The 19,693-nt window shown below is 41.5% G+C and overlaps 1 protein-coding gene and 1 long non-coding RNA gene across 4 annotated transcripts in view; one reads left to right on the forward strand and one right to left on the reverse strand.

Annotated features, from left to right (window-relative positions):
* Window positions 1-19,693, reverse strand: part of FMN2 (formin 2) — a 342,456-nt gene that overhangs the window by 244,816 nt on the left and 77,947 nt on the right. For both annotated transcript variants that reach the window (XM_070602584.1, XM_070602585.1), the window contains exons 3-4: window positions 18,523-18,670; window positions 10,541-10,596 (exon numbers count right to left, since the gene is read on the reverse strand). In XM_070602584.1, coding sequence (XP_070458685.1) covers window positions 10,541-10,596; window positions 18,523-18,670 — 204 coding nt within the window. The remainder of the gene's footprint in view (window positions 1-10,540; window positions 10,597-18,522; window positions 18,671-19,693) is intronic.
* Window positions 1,732-18,704, forward strand: LOC139080686 (uncharacterized). Of its 2 annotated transcripts, XR_011535390.1 has the most exons (5): window positions 1,732-1,914; window positions 2,951-3,271; window positions 4,271-4,419; window positions 11,322-11,531; window positions 17,071-18,704. It is a non-coding gene; the product is annotated as an uncharacterized lncRNA (long non-coding RNA). The 2 variants fall into 2 exon arrangements; XR_011535391.1 differs by lacking the exons at window positions 11,322-11,531; window positions 17,071-18,704 and adding an exon at window positions 5,816-5,997.

Genomic DNA, 19,693 nt, shown 5'->3' on the forward strand with positions numbered 1-19,693 from the left:
GAAGTCAAAGAATTCATGAAGAAGATAAAGAACAGACTGCAAGACAAAAGGCTGAAATTTTTAGAGAGAGAATTTCTACCAGGACATTACAGCTAGAGAACAGGGAAGAGAAGCAGGAGTGAGAGGCTATCTTCTTCTTACATTACTCCCACTGTAGTGAGAACAAAAAACCAATTTGCTGAAATCTTAATTCCCCTTTATGACCCTCTCTTTACCTGCAAAATCCCAGCCCTGAATCAATGTAACAATCCTCCTTTTCCGTTCCAGGGAAACAGAGCAATTAAGCTCACCTCAAACCTCAACTTACCAGCCTATAATAAGGCCGGCCATCCATCTTACAGAGGAGCCAGATGTAGGTAGGATTGCTGGTTCTGAATTCAGTTAAGTATTTTCAAAGACGCTTATCTGGCCTTCCTTCTCCAGGGCTATCAGTGAAGGGCTGGCTGACTCTCGGAGAGGACTGGCTCACAGTCAGCTGGGGCATTTTCTGTGGAGCTCTCTAGAGAAGGCTGCATTGCTTGTCAGCAGCAAGAGTTGATTTCTATACTGGCTATTTTTTTTAGTTTTTTTCCAAGATTTATAAAGAAATTTACAGGGTAAATATTAGTCATTCTCAAGAAAAACTGTTATCTATTCTCCGCCCATTTAAGCAAACATTGTCCTCTCAGGGCCCACCCACAGACAAAGCCCAGATTTAACCTCTAAGAGGCTGCCAGGCACTCTGTGGTCCACGGAAACCCCTCTAGTTGGGAGCCTGCTCCCTGTGTCCTGTGCCTGGCACGTGATCTTCCATCTCTTCAGAATACAACCAGACAGAGGCCTATGAGATCCTCAAAGGACTCGACAGTGGAGAAAGGTGCCTTTCATTATCATTAGACTTCTACACTTTTCAAAAAGGCTCTCAGCATTTCCAGTAATTGTGCAATAGTTTACCTAACGCTAACGGTTCTCACTCTTAAAAATTAGAATAAATTTCAAAAAGGAAAAAAGCGATTTTTACTACTTTGTACAGAATCTGTATAATGGGTGCATCCTTATAAATGGAGGCAAGATAAATTTATTTTGGTTATCCAACACAGTAAGTAATTTACTTTATATATTACCAATTTTGAAATTGTTTTTAAAAGTATTGCTTCAAACTCCTAAATCATTACAAGTGGTAGACTCTGCCATCCACTTTGGCTGAACGATTATATACAATAAGTCAGCCAAAATTCTTCCATTCCTGTATAATTTTATATGTGGGTGGTGATGGTTAGGGCTTATAAATTGTTTGAACACTTGCATATCACAAAATACAAGTGGCCATTAAAAAATAAAACGTTCACCAAAAATATTTTTCCAAATACAAGATTATCTGATTCCCAGAAAAAGAAAACATTACTGTAACATTAAGGCTAAAACTGTCAAAAAGGAAGCCAAGATACACTCAAGTAAAGCTTTTGCTGAAAAGTTAATTTGTTCATCTTTGAAACCTTATCATGTTTATTATGTAAGCAAGATACTTTCAGAGCCTAGAATTTAAAAACCGCTTATTGGTAAGTTAACACTGTGATTATTTATTTTGTAAATGTTAATATGAGATACGTAATTCATTTTCTACCATACTCAGATTTTCAAGTTCTGCTAAATCTGAGGCCACGTTACTGGCAAGTTAGGATACCTCTAGACATCTGTAAAGTATGAATCCTACACAGAAGCATATAAATTCTCTGTCAGGTTCTAAATTCTAAACATTCTAAGGTCTTGGAACAAACCAACGGCATTCCAGATTTACAACAGGCCTACACATGCTATACATGATCCTATAGGAAGAAAAATCCAGATTTTAAATAGAGAAGATTACGTACAAAAATAAAGTACAATTTCAAGTCAAAGGGAATTTCAAGAAACAGGGGACTCTCAGAAGACAAGGTAAGTGGTAAATAACTCACCAAGGGCTCTCTAAAGTAGAACGTACTGTGGAAAAAAAGAGCTTCGCACACAGAGAGCTGAAATGGCATCTCTGGAATCCTTCCCATGAAACAGATGCTGAAGTTTTTCCTTAAACTGAAAATGCATCTGATCCTCCACACACATACCACCTCCTGCCTTGCCGTTTAGCTGGGCATGGTGATGTGCTGGAATTGTTTTTCTAATTCATTGGCTCTTAAACGTGATGGGCACCAGAAGCACCTGGAGGCCTTGCTGAAACCCAGACTGCTGGGCCCGTCCCAGGGCTTCTGGTTCACTATGTCTGGGTGATGGCCTGAGAACTGGCACTTCTACCAAGTTCCCAGGTGATGCTGATGCTGCTGGGCCAGGGACCACATCTGAGAACCACAGCCAAACTGATAGCCCAGATATGGTTCCCAAATCCATGATTTCAACCTCTGGCTGCTGCTTTTCCTTTATCACATCGGCATCTTAGTTCAGAACCTCCTCACCTCACAGTGGGAATACCTGGAGAGTTATTGGCTGGTCCTTCTTTCCCGCTCTGTTCTCCCTTTCCCTCTCAATACTACATTCTCTTGCCAGGTAACTGTTCCTTAAACGACAGCTCATCATAGTACTTCCTTGCTCAAAAACTCAGGGCTCTTCTGCTGAGCACAAGGCATCTTAAAATTCTTTACTTGGCTCAGAAGGTCTTTAGTAGCCTGTAAAATGTGGACACCTGTTACCTCCTCTGCCTACTGCAAAGGGGCACTGTGAGGATGACACAAGGTGCAGTCCGCTCTCATTATTCACAGCCGTTGCTCTACAAAGTCAGCGTGACACAGTGACTACGACCCACTGCTGCTAGGGGGAATCCTGCCAGCCTTCCATCATATTTTCTTCAATTGATTAATACCTAACCTTGTTTCCTGTGTGTTTCTGTTTAAAGTCATCTCATTTAATATATACAAATGGATCAAATATATAAGCTAAATGTATATATATTTAATATCGAACACACGTATTTCCTCTGTAGGGCATGTCACAGCCTCGTTACCCTGAGGAACAGCACAGCAGCACTGCACGTGGGGGACATTTTCAACAGCAAAAGCACAAAAAGACAAGAAATGCGGCACTAAATAGACTGCAAGAAGGACATCTGTTTACAGTCTGAGCTGCAACAAGCAGGCAGAGGGTCGCCTTGCCCCCTCTCAGCTGGGAACATGCACGTCAGGGGACTCAAATTTCTCACCACTTTGGGCATGTCTGCAAATGAACGTGAAAGCCCCTGAGTGTCAGTTTGGGGGCTGCAGTATATTTCAGCTGGCAGGCCAGTGTGCAAACACAGAAACTACAAGTAAGGAGGGGAAACTGTAGTGCTCAGATCTAACAGCAACGATGACAACATAACAGCTAACATTTTAGTGCCTACTATGTGCCAGGAGCTCTTCTAAGCACTTTACATAAGTTAATGCATTTAAATCTCACAAAACTCTATTAGACGAGTTACTATTACCCCATTATACAGATGAGGAAACTAAGGCTCAGTGAGTAAATGCTTTGCATAGGTTCCCAGTGAAAAGTGGAGTAACTGGCATTTGTGTCCAGGTACACTGGTTCAAAGCCCACGTCCTCAGCCACTATGGTAAGAATATAAGCGAATTTTGTACCATTCCCCAATTAGCCCCCTCTGCTCCAGTCAGCGTGGTCTCCTACATACTTACTCATTCATCAAACATTTTCCAAGCACCCCGAAAATGTCAGGGACTGTGTTAGTTCTGGAGGGACAAACAGAATAAGGATAGTCTCAGTTTTAAGGGGCTCACTGTCAATGAGACATGCATAAAACAACAGTGATGGGGCCGGCTCCGTGGCCGAGCGGTTAAGTTCGCACGCTCCGCTGCCGCGGCCCAGGGTTCAGATCCTGGGTGCGGACATGGCACCACTCGTCAGGCCACGTTGAAGTGGTGTCCCACATCCCACTACTAGAGGGACCTGCAACTAGGATATACAACTGTGTACAGGGGGGGTTTGGGGAGATAAAGCAGAAAAAAAAAAAAAAGATTGGCAACAGTTGTTAGCCCAGGTGCCAATCTTAAGGAAAAAAAAACAACAGTGATGGGAAAGTAGATAAGTACCGGGTCCCAGAGTGGGGACGTCAAAAGGGGTATCTAGGTGGAGGCCTCTCGGGGAAAGTGTCCAAGAGGCAGGAAAGTCTGACATGAGTTTAGGTAAAGATGTAGGAATTAAGGAGATTAAAAAAGGGAGTAGGAGGGCAGAAAAAACACGTATAAAAAGACAGACATAAAGGATGCAAAAGCTTTCAGAAAATTTATTTTTAAGGGGTATTTTTAAGGCTGGAACAAAACGAACATGTAGGAAATGGTGAGTGACAAGGCTGAAGACGAGGACGGCAAGGGAAAGGCTGCGTGTCCAGTGCAGGAGTCAGAATGCTTCCTCAGATGCTCTGAGCAGTCACTGAAGGAGTCTAAGCAGACGTCAGAGGTAAGTAAATTTGGATCCTAGAAAGATAACTCTGGGGGCAGTGAGAAGGGAAGATTAGAAGGGATTAGGACTGGAAGTAAAGGGACCTGTCCGGAGACTAGGCAGTGATCCAGATAAGATGGGCCCTGGCTCAGGTGTGGGCTCTGCAGGCAGAGGAGGTGGGAGGTGGGGGGCAGAGCTGGGCTCCTGGAGGCGGAAACTAAGCTGGCGCTCAGTCACTGGACAACTGTGCCCATCCCGGTCCCCCGCCCCCACGCCAAATGCCACGTTCCTTTCTACTTTTGTAACTTCCCTCTCTTCCCCTTCTGAAATCCTCACTCTTCTTCCCTCCACTGCCCAAAAGCGATCCCTCTGAGGACTTGATCTCATCCCCCTTTCCTAAGAAGCTGTCCTTAATCACAATTTCTCAACAACGTTCCCATTTTCTTAGGTTCTGTAACACAACATACACTAAATACCTTGGCAGAATCACATTACATCTTGCAAACCACTTCATGTATATGGAAGAGTTGGAACCTTCTAATTCTTTGTATTTCCTTCAATACCTACCACAAATGCCTTGCACATAGTAGGTCAACAGATGTCCAATAAAGTTCAATAGAAGATAAGCATCCTGTATAAGCTAAGAACTTTTATGGGCTCAGTGATCCCTTTAGATCAGCTGCTTGAACCATTTGCCTTTCTCCACAGAAAAGACAAATGCCCAGCAAAATGAATCTTAGGAAAAAAGCAACGTGTGACGTCTACTTCTCTCCCCACACTCTCGTCTCAAATTGTAACTGTTTTCCAGATGCTAACTGGTTTTCATTCTTAAAACTGACAGAACAATTTCTCTTTTTTCTTTATTTCTAAAGCTAAAATGTTTAAATCTTTCTCTGAGCTGGTTAGAGTTTCCATAAAATGAAAATGTACTTTCCAGAAAAATCCTTTCTTCCCCTTAACATATTATGGTTAAAAGAAACACCTTGCCAAAATGTCACCCATTTGCAATGCTGATGCCTCCACACGGGTATCCTTGTGTCATTTCCCCTCCCAACGCCCCTCCCCAGACTCATAGGGTCAAAGCATTTACAGAGCATGTAAGAACAATCAGAGTCTGAGGGAGATCTGAAGGAGGGCTGACCCACGTTTTCTGACCCCAACCATCTCTCTCCTTCTCTCCTTTAACTTGAATTTTTCTTACTTTTGTTTCTATTTTAGTTGCTCACTTGTCTTGTGAATTGTTGTTTTGTGGGCTTATAATTACCATGTAAGTTCATATTACTTTTTGCCTTGGGAGTTTAGAAGGAACTTACATTAAACTATATTTTTTTCTAACCCATTGATATGTCTAATACCTTCCAATGCAATTCAAGTGGCTTCTTGTTTTTATAAGTCTCCATTATTGTTCCTTCAGAATTACGTTCACCCCACACCTGTCTTTTGATCTGATGAAAGCTGCTTTACTCTTTAAACTTTCCTATGCCAAGACTCACGTGAGGAACCCCTCAAGCACCATCAATTAGGCAACCTCACATTCCTCACATCTGTTTCCTTGATTTGTTCCTAAATAAAGATGTTTCTGAAACTAACAATAAATTCTACTGAGTGGTCATTGTATAAAAAGCATCATCACAGGCACTTTAAGGAGAACCAATGGAAAAGAATTTTGCAGTCAAATTAGGCATTGAGGACACGCAGGGGCACTGAGCAGAGAGGATCCTAAGAGAAGGCTTCTTTTTTTTTTTTTTTGAGGAATATTAGCCCTGAGCTAACATCTGCTGCCAGTCCTCCTCTTTTTGCTGAGGAAGACTGGCCCTGAGCTAACATCCGTGCCCATCTTCCTTTACTTTATATGCGGGATGCCTGCCACAGCATGGCTCGCTGAGTGAGGCCATGTCTGCACCCAGGATCCAAACCGCCAAACCCCGGGCTGGCAAATCGGAATGTGTGAACTTAACTGCTGTGCCACTGGGCCAGCCCCCAAAGAGAAGGCTTTTAAGCCAACTTCAAAAGAGGTTAAAACTGGACTGAGATAGGACTTTGCCAGTTCTCTCAAATCATAACCATTTTTCTGACCTTTGAGAATTTATTTGCATATAAACTGTACAACATGTGGGGGAAGAGAGTGCTGAGATTGTCTAATTTCTCTTTATTACCCAGCACTTTGTAAGAGATGAGGCTATTCACAATTAATAAGTATCATGACATGTAAAAAGACCCAACTTTCAACTGCCTTATATTATCAATTTTTATCGAAAGCTAGAGTTTTTAAAGATCAAATTTAGTTCTAGTTACCTTTCAGCTAGTCTATTTACATGAGAAAGATGTCAAGTCTTAGGAAAGTACTTCAAAACCCAAATTTTATACATAATTTCAAATGCAAAAAATAAGTTAAAAACTGGGTGGTAACCAGTTTTGCTCCCACATATTAATCTTTAACATAGGAGCGAATATCTTTAGAGAACATAAGTGATATTTGCCTATTTGCATATTAGAATGTTAAAAGATTTAAACAATATTTCAAATACCAAAGGATAAAAAACAGAATTGTTTCAGTTTTATGAAATAATTCTTTAAACACAGATTTTCAGAGCATATTACTTGAAAATAAAATAATCAGTGAGGTTTAAGGAATGTAGTTGTATTTTAAACTTCCTCATTCCATAGGACCGTCAATAATAGCACTCCAGGAGCAGCTATAGCTCTTTCTTTCCACATGAGCACCAGCTGTATTTGCTTTAAGCATCAGACTCTCTGGCAACACCATGGCCTTCCAACTCCTTTGAGTTGAGAAAAGGCTCTGTGCGTCATGTGTTTTTTCTAGGGCTATGGAGCTCTCAGAATTATTAACTACAGGGAGAGAGTAAAAGTCGAAACTCATTCAATAAATTCCAGGGTGCTCAGATGGAGAGAACAGGTGCCTGAACTCACATCTGAAGAAAAACTTAGCGGATGCTTTCCGACCCTGCTGCGTGCCTCTGCCTAAGGAGTCCTGGACATGCCCGTTCCAGCCACAGAATAACGCAGGCAGCCTCGACAGACCAGAAAACCTCCTATGTCCATCATTCATACAGAGCAAGCCGGCTTAAGACCTCTCATTTCCTGCTGCAGTGGCACTTTACAGAGATACAGAGCTGCCATCTAGTGACGAACAAGAGAACAGCAAAGTGCTTTACATGAAAAATGAAATAGGTTTTTTTTAAAATAGTGAAGTGCTAAAGTTAGTAAAACTGACACAATGTAGCACACCAAAGTTATAGTAAAACTTAAAAATGTGTGGGTGAACTAATCATCTCTCTCTAAGCCTTTAAAACATGTCTTGACATTTGACTCTTATAAACAGTATAGTTTAAATGTAATAGAATAACTTTGGAAATAAACGTCTCATCTCATCCACCTGATGATGTTGACAAGAGCTGGTATTAAACAGCCAGAGGGCGATTACTCCTGTCGAAGCATCATTTTTATCACAGTGGAGAGAACACGAGGTGTCAAACCCAACAGATCTTGGCTTCTAACCTTGATCAATTCTGTGACCTTAAGTAAGATAACGCCTATAAACATTCCCTTTATCAGTTAAACATAAATTATACTAGTTACTTAAAAAGATTATTGTAAGAATTGCATAAGGTAATACAGCAAAGGAACAAGTCACAATAGATTGATAGTTAATTCTCATTTCCTATATCTCTTTTAGGAAACAGACACAAATCATCTAAGAAAAGAACCAATCCAGAAAATAAACTTATGACAAACAGTCAATGGCTCAAAAAGTAAGGGATGTCATTGTTGACTGCTTAACCTCAACTGCTCCCAAATATTGTTACCCCAATTTAATTCATTGTATTTTCTGGCTTCTACACACTTCACTGGCAACAAGGAAAGGAGAAGGTGTGAAATTTAAACTGAGCTATTTCACCCTTGAGTTTCCAAGCTGTAACATCGGTGTTTTTAAATCATCTAGTTCATCAGGTTTTCTGCTTATTACAATATATTTTTCCATGGTTCACAGTCCAGGAAAAATAGTCACTATAATTTTACACACATGAATATAGATCTTGACTTATTACAGCTGGAATCCTAATGTATAGAGCAATGTTACGCACGCCTTGTCACTGTTGATAGAATACTTTTTGTCCAATGTTTCTTTGCCATCATCATATATAACAAAGAACTTGGTAATATATGCCCTGGAGATATAGATTTAGAAAAATCTAACACATTATCTTAGATCACAACTTACTCATGCCTCAAAAAACAAAAGTTTCAAAAATAATGAGAGGATATTTTGAGGGCACTATTTTCTTATTTATTTCTGACTTTATTTCTCTTTACCTCTTTTTAATCTTTCTCCACCGTATTCACTATTGCCTAATCATTGCACAATCATTAAACAACGCTCAGCTGAGCGCACCGTGCCTCTCTGAGCGCCCCAGCCTGACGTCGATCTCTGCTCTGACACAGAGGCTGGAGAACTTGCTTTAGGACACTGCGAGGATCTTTACTCTTACGATAATGGCCAATCCAGCTGTATTTTTGAAAGGCACCAGTGTATTATAAAATGAAGTTCTCAGGGCCGGCCCGGCAGCATAGTGGTTAAGTTGCAGGCTCCACTTCAGTGGCACGGGGGTTCCTGGGTTTGGATCCCTGGTGTGAACCTACACACCACTCATCACGCCATGCTGTGGCAGCATCCCACGTACAAAATAGAGGAAGACTGGCACAGATGTTAGCTGAGCGGCAATCTCCCTCAAGCAAAAAAAGAGGAAGATTGGCAACAGATGTTAGCTCAGGGCCAATCGTCATCACCAAAAAAAAATAAAATTTAATTAATTAATTAATTTTTAAAAAAATGAAGTTCTCAGCCAATGCTGCATCCTTACTTCTCCTCCAGGGGGCGCACGGCTTGCCTGTATGATGCAGGGCTACTGCTTTTTTTTTTTCTTTCCTTTAAAAATATATTTATTACTTGTAAAACATAATAGGGATAAAAATGATGTATGAGTAACAACATGAGCTTATAAACTTCAAGAAGATAAAACTATAGTGTCCTAATTTTATATAATGTAATAAATAATACTACTACTTTCTTAATGTGATATCTTGATTGATCTTAAGATATTTTCCTGGCTCATTTTTCTGAAAATTCATTTATTAGGTCGCCAAATTTATACTTTTAGGACTTTCAATCAATACAACTGAAGAAACATCCATTGTTCTTGGCAAGTGAAAAGTAACAAATAATTTTTGATAATTTTCAATTTTGAGAAGGATCCTTCCACTTCTTTCTTAAAAGGATGTCATTTTATACTTGGAAAAGTTCTCAAAAATCACCAGATTTTTGAATTTTACAAAAAGAACACTGTGTCACAGATAGCCTCTGTGGGTTGTCACACACTCACCTGAAACAGACCTAGAAGCCAGGTCAGAGTCACCCCATTTCTACTGGGCCATGCTCAGGGGAACACACACTCCTTACCGATAAATTATAATGCTCCGTTACTTTCAAAAGCACAGTTGGGAGAAAGTATAAATAAAATAAACAATGGGTTTTATACTAAAAAAGAGCAAGAGCTATCCACAATTACTATTTCATATAAGTTCTTCCTTTCTTGCAGGGTCTTTTTTTCAAGAGTAAGTCCATTTTGTTACAAGAAAAAAAACATGAAATTTGGCTTTAGTAACAAAAAAAAGTTTCTGTGGAAATTAAAAAGACACCAACTAATGTTTCATCCACTAAAGCAACTTAAGAATACTATTTGATTTTAGAAAAACTCTGACAGATTTTCTTAACAATCGTATCCACGTGACTCTGGTTCGGCCAGGCACATCTCTGCGCGTCATCTCCCGGAGAGGTCACTGTTTTCTGCTGGAGCCAGCTGTTGTCAGGCCCATGCTGGCTGCATAGCGAATGATGCAGCTTCTGAAAAGCATGTACTCAGTTCCACTTCAAGGCTGATTTTCTCTGCAAAGTCTCAAGGGAAGAAAGCATTCACTTCTGCCTGACTGGATGCCCGGCAGGCTGAGAGAACCGGACGGCCCAGCCAGCGGGGCAGCCGGGAAGACAGACCCGAGTCTGTCACAATTCTACAACAAACAAGAGAAAAAAGGATTCGACGTCCTAGTAAGAACATCTCACCTGTTGAACGGCATCTGAACTTTTTCTTGGAGTCTCCAAAACAGCAGATTGAGATTCTGGGTTGGAAAGGAAGAAGATAGGCAAAATTAAAGAACAAATTTTCCCATTTCCTCAATCAGAAAACAAAACTAAGTAAAGTACATCTTTAACCATAAGTACCAAAAACATTCCGTTTATCTTCAGATTACACTTCTGTATTGAGGACATGACTGCTTTTCAATACATCTAACACATACAATGACTAACACTCATGTCATTAATTAGTTTTGAAATTAGAATAGCCGTATGCCCTTGAGACACATCAATCCTGGTTATTTTTTTCAATTGCTAGTTTCTATTTTGAATTAGCAGGAAGTACCTGCTAAGACAGTCACCTTTTATACTATTCACTTAGCGTAAGTTGGTACAGTGACAGATGCCAACTCAGCCATCTTGAAGGCTGGGACCTCAAATGCCTTACCTAACTATTGACAAATTACCTTCTGAATTCAGTGAGAGACACTGAAGCACTGTCACCAAGAGGCAGTGAGTAACAGGGGAAGCTGCTCCTTTAGTCTGTCCTTTGGGAGTCTGTGAGCCCGAAAATTCTTCATGCTGGAAAAATCTAAGGGATAACCAAGTGCAGGACTCTTTTTGTAAGCTGGGGACACTTTCTTCTAAGTGAAGCCTGCACAGAAACTTAAAAATGTAAGAATAAAAATAAAAAGGCACCAGGAATCCCCAGGGCTCCACGGGTCGGAGTCTGAAAACCCTTCATCTTGTCTATCTTCCACATTGACAGATGAGAAACCCAAGGCCCATAACACAAGCAGTTGGTGGCAACCTGAAGACTAGAGTTTGTCTCCCGACTGTCACATGGCTCCCGCCCCTGACTGGCGTGCAGACCAGACACCTGAAAAGATACAGCTGTCACTCCCGGGGACAAGTGAGACATTCCTGATTTAGCAGCATTTTAGTTGATGTGTGTGACAAGGCTATCGAAAAACAAAAGGTATTTATTACTTAAATTGTGTAACATATTGTTAATGACATTGAAAGTTTTCCTCTCACTTAGACTAAAGCACAGTCTCGATGGGCCCAGGGGCCTTCTTTCGTCTGCCCACCCTCCCTGACCTCTCGAAGCTCCTCCGCCTTTCCCCTCTGGCTCACTGTGCTCCAGCCGCATGGCTTCTTGCTGCCCACCACATCCCAGTCACACTCCCTCCAGCTGTCCCTGCAGCCCTGGGGTATCTGCTTGATCTCCTGCCTTGTCCCTCCCTCCGGGCCTTGCTCCAGCTCCCTGGGCTCCCTAGTTAAAGGAGCGGCGCACCCACTCCCTAGCTTTCCCCACTGCCTGTCACTCACCCTCTTCGTGACACGGATCATCACACGATAGACTAGACGCACTTATCTGCCTACTTATCTGTTCTCTCTCTCACCTGACAAAAACAAACCCTGTGAGGAGAGACATTTCATAGATTTTTTTTCCCCTTATTGTATCCCCAGCTTCTAGAACAGTGCCTGCCTGGCACAAAGTGGTTGAGTAATTGTAGGAGGGAATGAAAGGAGTGAGCACAAGAATGGTCACACCATGAGCGAGGACGCCACCACAAAGAGTGAGCATCCTGAGCAGGCCAAGCGGGAGGACGGGCTTCACAGCAGGCAACACGGACACTGCTGTGCCTTCACCGCTTCCTGCACCGCAGCTCGGGGTGTGTCTTTCAAAACAAAAATTATTGAGAATAGCAGGAAGCAGTCACTTCATGCCACAAATGTCACTGTGGCAACAGAACATTAACAAGTAGCCTTCAAATACAACCATTTTCCCCGACAAATACTATATTTCAATAAGTTAGTGAAAAGCGGATGCTTCCTATACTGATAAATCTCCACTCTGAACTTAGCGGTAGAGTCAGCCATTTTGAATAAAGACCTTTAACATGAAAGCCAGCCAAGAGTTCACGTTAAAGCAAATCTGAACTCCGGGACACTTTTGCTTTCAGTCACTTCCACATCCTCCCAAACTCCACCGACTCAAGATACGGTCCTGGCTTTGTGCAGATGCTGAAAAGCTTCGCTTCCTCTTCTTTCTATTTAGACAGTGTGGGAAGAGCCCAGAGCGTCTCCTGTGGACCACTAAAAGTTCTCTACATTAGAAATGCACTCAGTGCTTCCTGGCTCTTTTTCTATAGGCTCAGACCTGGTGACCTGCCCAGAGAAGCAGACCTCTGGGCTCTGAGGGTAAACAAGGCTGCGTGCGGTTTACCCCAACAATGAGCTACAAAGACGCATCAGCCAGTATGTTGAACACCCACAGCGAGGCTCTCATCTCCCTCTCTAACTCCACAGCTACCCGAACTCAGTTCATTCTCCATCCCCATCCCTTTCATGACACTTTTTATTTCCTTGAATCAGTGTGTTACAACATCTAAGAGAAATTTATCGAAATACTCTCTTCAAAATCATTAAGCTGAAGTTTAAGAGTTGAAGAGGGTCAAGATTTTAAGATGAAAGTGATGTACAGAGTAACCGTACTACAAAATTAAGGGAGAATGAAGAGAACAGTAAGAGAAGAAAGAAAATAGATGTGAAAGAAAATAATAGAGAATAAAGTAAGAAAGAGAAGAAGAAGAAGGAAAGGTATAGGAAAGAGAAAGAGTAAGGAGAAGCATGAGAAATGGCAAAAAGGAGCGTGAGTGGAAAAGAGCTGGCACGCTCAGGGCAAATAAGTCGTCAGCTGGCTCCTGAGCAAGGGCTCAGGTCCAGAGTCACCGGGCAGGCACTCGAGAAATCCGAGAAACCTGCTCAGTTCTAACGTCCTGAGAATGATCGTGCCTCGTTGAAACCCCGATGGCACTTGTTACCAACACTCTCCTCTCCCAAGATCCAGGGCGCTTTCGGGAACTGCTTCTCTCAGCTCTGGAACTGACAGGATCCCCACTAAATATTCAGCAACTAGGAAGGCTGTTTTGAAAGAGTGACCCAGTGAGAGCTCCCTGGAGGGCACATTTAGACCTGCCAACTCCCTCACTCACCCCTCTGAAGAACTCAGAAACTAGACTTGCCGTCAAAAACATTACTGTGGCGCGAAGGGAGAGAGAGAACATTCCCAACAAAACCTTAGATGTTCCTTTTTTTTTAAGCCACCTCATAAAATTCTGCAAATGATCTGAAATTCTGGGCTCCCCACAATTCCAAATATGTTTCAGAAATGATCTCCTCATCATTGCAGAATAAGCTTCTAACTTATAAAACGGAACAGACGGGGACGAGTTTGACCTTCCTAGAGAGAGGGCAGCAAGACCATGAGTAGGATGTGCCTCTCTGCTCTGAAGGAAAATAAATCACAGCACCCTTTAAAATATACAGAGTCTGCCTCTGCAAATGAAGTCATCTCTACAGAGTTTTACATTTTAAATAAAAATGCACTTACATAAAATTAGTAAATTACAGCTTCTTTTGGTATACATCAAGTTGATTCAAATCTAGTCAATTTAATAGTAAGAGAATTCATTAAACTTCATTGAAATAGCAAGACTTAGAATTACTCGCCTAATAAGTGGTGGATGTTTTTAATTCTGGTATTTTAATTCTGGTAGTCCTTCCACAAATGATGATGGGGTTAAATAAGTCATTTTCCTGAAAAGGGCTTATCTGATTATTTAATAGTATGGATCTGCCCCTCGCTGCCAACAAAGGACGTCGACACACAGGCTTTAGCTTGCATATGCAAGGGGAAATGCAGCCTGATTTTACAAAAAAAATGTTGAAGATGGAGCATGACCTACAGGAGACACAGTCAATCTGTTCTAGAACATTTTGTCCCTTGATCAAGCAAGAAACTGAGAGAGAGAACGCTGTCAATTCTCCTGTGGCCCCTTGCAGACTGTCTGCGTTACCTCAACCGAACGCACCCCAAAGCGTTTGGACTAAACCTGGAAATGATCTGATGATGCTGTACTTGCATTGCATCACAAAGAATCTCTTTTATTAGGAACCATTAGAAACTTCTTTTGAATATTAGAGGCCAGAAAAGTTGTGCTTCTCTGAGAGACTGTTGCTTTAAATCTCCTGGACACGGGATGATAGAGAATTGTTCCCATTTCCCTTTCTACTTTAAACCTGAGGGATAAATTTCCAACTACCTTTAAAAACTGCAGGTCCTTCTGAAACACATTTCAACATGCTGGCTTGCCTCAGCTTCATTTCATTGTTCCATCCTAAATTCCTTTCAGTTTGATCTATTTTCCTTTGTAATCCGTTTGTACACCTAGCTATTTATAAGCTGCTCAAACCTTTTCTGGGGCAAAAGTGGGTTACAATTCTATCAGCCAGCATGTGAACCCAATTTTTAAGATTTCTCCACAAAAAGTTTTTGCCATGTTTCTACCAGCTCTCCTTCCATATATTTCCCTCCAGGACTTTCTGTGCCTAAATTGCCTTTCTAAAAGTCAGTCGTCCATTCGCTCTCTTGGCCACTGACGCTTTCAGAGAAAGATAAGGGACGTGATTTTCCAAAGATGCCGCAAGAATGATCAAGTCCCAACTCACATCTAGACATCCTGCACTTTCTCATGAATTTGAAAACTGAAGTTAATTATCTCTTTGATCTTGTGTAAATCTATTGAATAACCTTTGAAACTTGGTACTGAGTCCCTAAAATGACCCACGGGCTAAAATGATCAGCACACACACAAAACTCTCCCTCCAATGCTTGCATTCACGTGCTAAGTAGATATTTTACTTATTTAGATCTCATTCAACAAAAGATTTTCATTTATTCACTCAAATATTTAAGTATATACTATGTGCCCAAAGGTCTTGACATGTTAGGAGTCTGTAAAACAGATATGTATAAAGAGATAAATGACAACACAGAAATAACTCAAACGATAGAGATATGAATAAAATGCCATGGGACTCCAGAAAAAAGAACCGCCATGGGACTCCAGAAAAAAGAACCGCCATGGGGGTGGGGAGGGTTTGCAGCCTGGTACCCTGTAAGTAAAGGAAAATGAGAGAGAAAATGAAGAGGAAACAAGACAAATGGAAAGGTTTTCTTCTTAATGTTTCTGCCACCAACTTTTGGAGCACGTTGCTTTCTGATTTCCTTTCCAGCCAGCTTTAGCCTTCAGGAGGCTTCCATAGACTTCAAAATGTCGACTATAACACCCTAGGCTCCTCTCCAGAGACAATGGCAACCATGCAGGGAACCAGGAAGGGAGCAAAGCCTCACAGGACTCTGCCGCCCCCTGGCAGCTCTCTGGGGGGAGGCATCGAGGCTGCACTTTGGCCTCCTCACTTCAAGTTCACATAAAGGAGGGCTGGTTCCTTCAACACTATATGAAGGTGGAGAAAAACCTCTTTCACAGAAGGGATTATGGAAAAATTAAAGTGAGATCATGAGACAGGCAGAAGAGGCAGCACCATGGATCGGAAGTAGCTGGACATGTAAATTAATAAGCAATACAAAGAAGAGCCAGAAGACCAAAAAAAAGGCGCAAAAAAATAAGTTCTCCATTTCCTAAGATGGAACTGCAAGTCAGTTTTCTTCAAAAAGAAAAAAGTCATTGAACTCTTTTACTTTACATGAAAATCGAAAGGGGCCACATGTTGCAAATAGTGGTTTTAACCATGATGTGACCAGACAATAATGTGAGGCAATCAGTTGTTAAGTGCACTGCAAATAGTTTATTACTATTAACAATTATGTTATCAAAGTTTGCAATTGATACATATTTTTTAAAAAAAACAGTAGACTCTATGCAAAGTTTTCACTGTATTATTAACATTCTCACTCTTACAACTGAAAGCTTGACTCGGAGGGTCAGGGGACTCTGGCCCCCAGAACGAGAATGCCCCATGGAGCCACAGCAGGAAAAATTCAGAAAGTGCCATTAGATCGCTGGACAAGCAAATGCTACATGGCTGTTGGGTTTATAACAGATCAATTGGAGAAAAACAAGTCACTGTATTAAATTATTTTCTACTTACCTCCATCATCCTCTTCAAGAATGCATATTTTAAAAGAAGACAAGTTATTATATTAAAAATTACTTGCTCTGGCATCTTGCAAGCTACATCAAATAATGAGAAAAAAGCTAGGTGACAACCTTCCCAGCATTAACTCCAACTGTCATCTTTTACCAAACTAAAACTCTAATTAGCACTAATTAACTTTCAATCTAGTGCTCCTCCAATATACAAAATCAATAGCATAAAATGTTTCATAACTTTAAGTGCTCTAAAATTTGAGAGAATAATAGAAATATTTCAGTTAGAAAAGTTGAGAATGATAAACACACAAGGGAAGAAAAAAATGAAAATGTCACCCCAAACAATGATGTAAAACATAAGATATGAACAACTGTTAAAAGAGCTCTCCATGAAATTGATCAATTCTACTATCTCTACATCTGGCTATTTCCTACCAGGAAGTAACTTTTAACATAAACAAGTAGAAGGGTGTATTTAATGGGATCGATTCTTTGAGTTGTACGCTTTTCCTTTTAAAACTACACTATGCTTTTATGTGCTTGCTTTATTTTCAGGTGTTATCACATTAGAACTCCCTCATCTCTGAAGAGCTTTGCATTAAGGAACTCTACGTTGACCCTCAATCAACTGTACTCTGTGTTATGATAAACTCAGAGCCCCACATGGAACAGTTTCCTACAGCCTATCTTCCCGGTGATGTTCATTTCAGGGAGTATAGGCCACCAAGTAAACACTAAGCAGTGTTTCAGAAGCACTGAACATTAAAAGGGGGGCACGCAGAATTGGTGTGGGCCCCCCTTCACTGCCTCAGTGCACGGAAGAAAGAGGCAAACGCGTCCCTCCAGAGACAGGGATCAAACAGGAGGTGGCGAGCACTGTCTGCCTTTGCAGACCTCTGTGCAGGGGCCTCGAATAAAACTGTTGACACTATGGGTCACTGTTGGTTTTTACAGGGAATTCATCAGGAAGATAAGGACACGAAATAATGACAATAATTATAAGAACAGCAGCAAACACTTCTGCTGAACCAGGCACTGCATTCTAAAAGCTGATTCTGTGCTTTAACCTACATTAACTCGTGCAGCTCTCAAAATGGCTATGCAGTAAATGTTTCTCTTCTCACTGTTTCACAGGTGGAGAGACTGAGCACAGTCGTGAGAAAAATTCCCAGGTTACAAAGCTGGGAAATGGCCGAGCCCAAGCTCCATGCTCTCATCCTATGCTCATTTACTACAAGTCCAAATTAAGTGTCTAATGACTACCTTTTTCTCTATAAGCCATTGGGGGTGGGGGGATCAAAATTCTTAATTCCGAATGACAAATATAAAGTGCTTTCCTGGTACTGGGCTCCATATAAAAGCTGATGTTAATCTCACGCTACCTTCCCAGCCAGTAACTCAAAAAACTTTAAGACAACAAAAGGTACCAAGAGAAAAAACAACCTAAGAGAAAAATTTTAAAGAAAAATAAATATTACATCTGAACACTGTGCAATTTTTGAAAGATTACTTAAAATTCAGATTTAGTAAAACCGATATCTCCGTCTTGCCTCTCCCAGTTCTCTCTGAAGATGAAGAAAAGGACTAAGAAAGGCAGGAAGAAGGTGGTGAGGGAGGAGAGCCAGAGGGAAGAGGTGATGTCGCCGCCCCTCCGCAGGTGACAGACAAAAAGCTCCCTCGGGGCCTCCTGGCTCCTCCGGACACAGAGCTTCGACCCTGGGTAGTGGCTGCATCGGGACTCCAAGAACAGTGCTTCTCACACTCCGTCTACACAACAATGATCGAACAACGCCAGCGTCCTACTCGCCGGAATTCTAACTCAGCAGCCTTAAGGTGGGAAGTAACAACTTCCCATTTAACAAGCCCCCCCAGTGACTTTCCTTGAGTTATCTGCTGACTATAATCGAAGACAGACCTCGAGGAGAAGCACAGACTCACGGCCCAGTCTGCACTGCACAGACGCTTCATGTCACACGCACTCAGAACGCGCCCCGCGCCCGGTCCTACCTGCGTCAGCAGCCGTGGGCCCGTGTTCTTCATCAGGAGGTCCAGACGGCGGCCAGACAGACGGGACTCGCCTGGGAAACTGCCCTTCTGTGCAATCCAGTGAGTGTGTGGGCTGACTAACTGCAGCCCAGGTGTAAAGTTGATCTTGCTATATTCAAAAATAAAACATTTTTTTAAAGCTATTTTAATTCAATAATGAAAAAACTGAAATCATCTTGATTGATATATTGCAATATCATTTCTATTATAAATATACATGGGTGGGTGTGTGTACATTATACGCATACATATATAAAATGTTAAAACAGCATTTATACTATTCAAAGCAGATTCCTAACATCAACATTCTTTCACACAGTCATTTCATTCTCATAAGCATACTCATCTCAACTTCCTTTCTATAGTAAAATCTCAGTCTTTCTTTGGAGGTAGAGATGCCATGAGGGCCTGCAGGGACTATAAGATCAGAAAATCCAGACATCCACTCAGGATCTCCCTGAACTAGCATCTTTAATACATTTGAATTTGATGTCCCTTTAAGATCTGTTTAAACACTTGTGGCAAAGGCAAAGGACGGGCTGTCCCGGGCACCACAGGACAATAATAGCTTCCTTGCCTTCAATAACAAAAGGCCCAGGAAACCGACTTATCTGGGTCCAGGTTGGGAATTGGTTTAGGAGAAAAACCATGAAAAAGTAAATGAACCTGCCAAGAATAAAAGAACTGGATGGGAATCTTCTGGCAAAGGAAGCTCTTCCCAGCTGCAGCCCAACAGAATCTGGACAGAATGAGAAGGTGGCTCATACCTACACCCGGTGCCAGGGGGTAAACTGGAAATCTCACAGAGTCGCGTGGAGGCCGATAAACACCTTGCCAACTGCTCATTAGGATTTCAGACCACCACCACCAGTTTAGGACGCATGCACTCAAGATACACATGTCCTGGGTTCTCTTCATGGCATTTTCCTTATTTATAGGGATATTTCCCTAAACCTTTGATCATCATAAAGAGATCAAATCATCATAAAGAGGATAACAGTATAGTAGAGGTAAAGAGCAAATTAAAAACAAAAGCATCCTATAATCACTGTGCTGGAACTATAAACTGAACTGATGAACAAGGGTTGCTATTTCTGTAATTTGTTTAACGAATTAATTTAAGAAGTTCATA

This window comes from Equus przewalskii, chromosome 31 (genome assembly GCF_037783145.1).
Source record: "Equus przewalskii isolate Varuska chromosome 31, EquPr2, whole genome shotgun sequence".
Taxonomy (NCBI): Eukaryota; Metazoa; Chordata; class Mammalia; order Perissodactyla; family Equidae; genus Equus; species Equus przewalskii.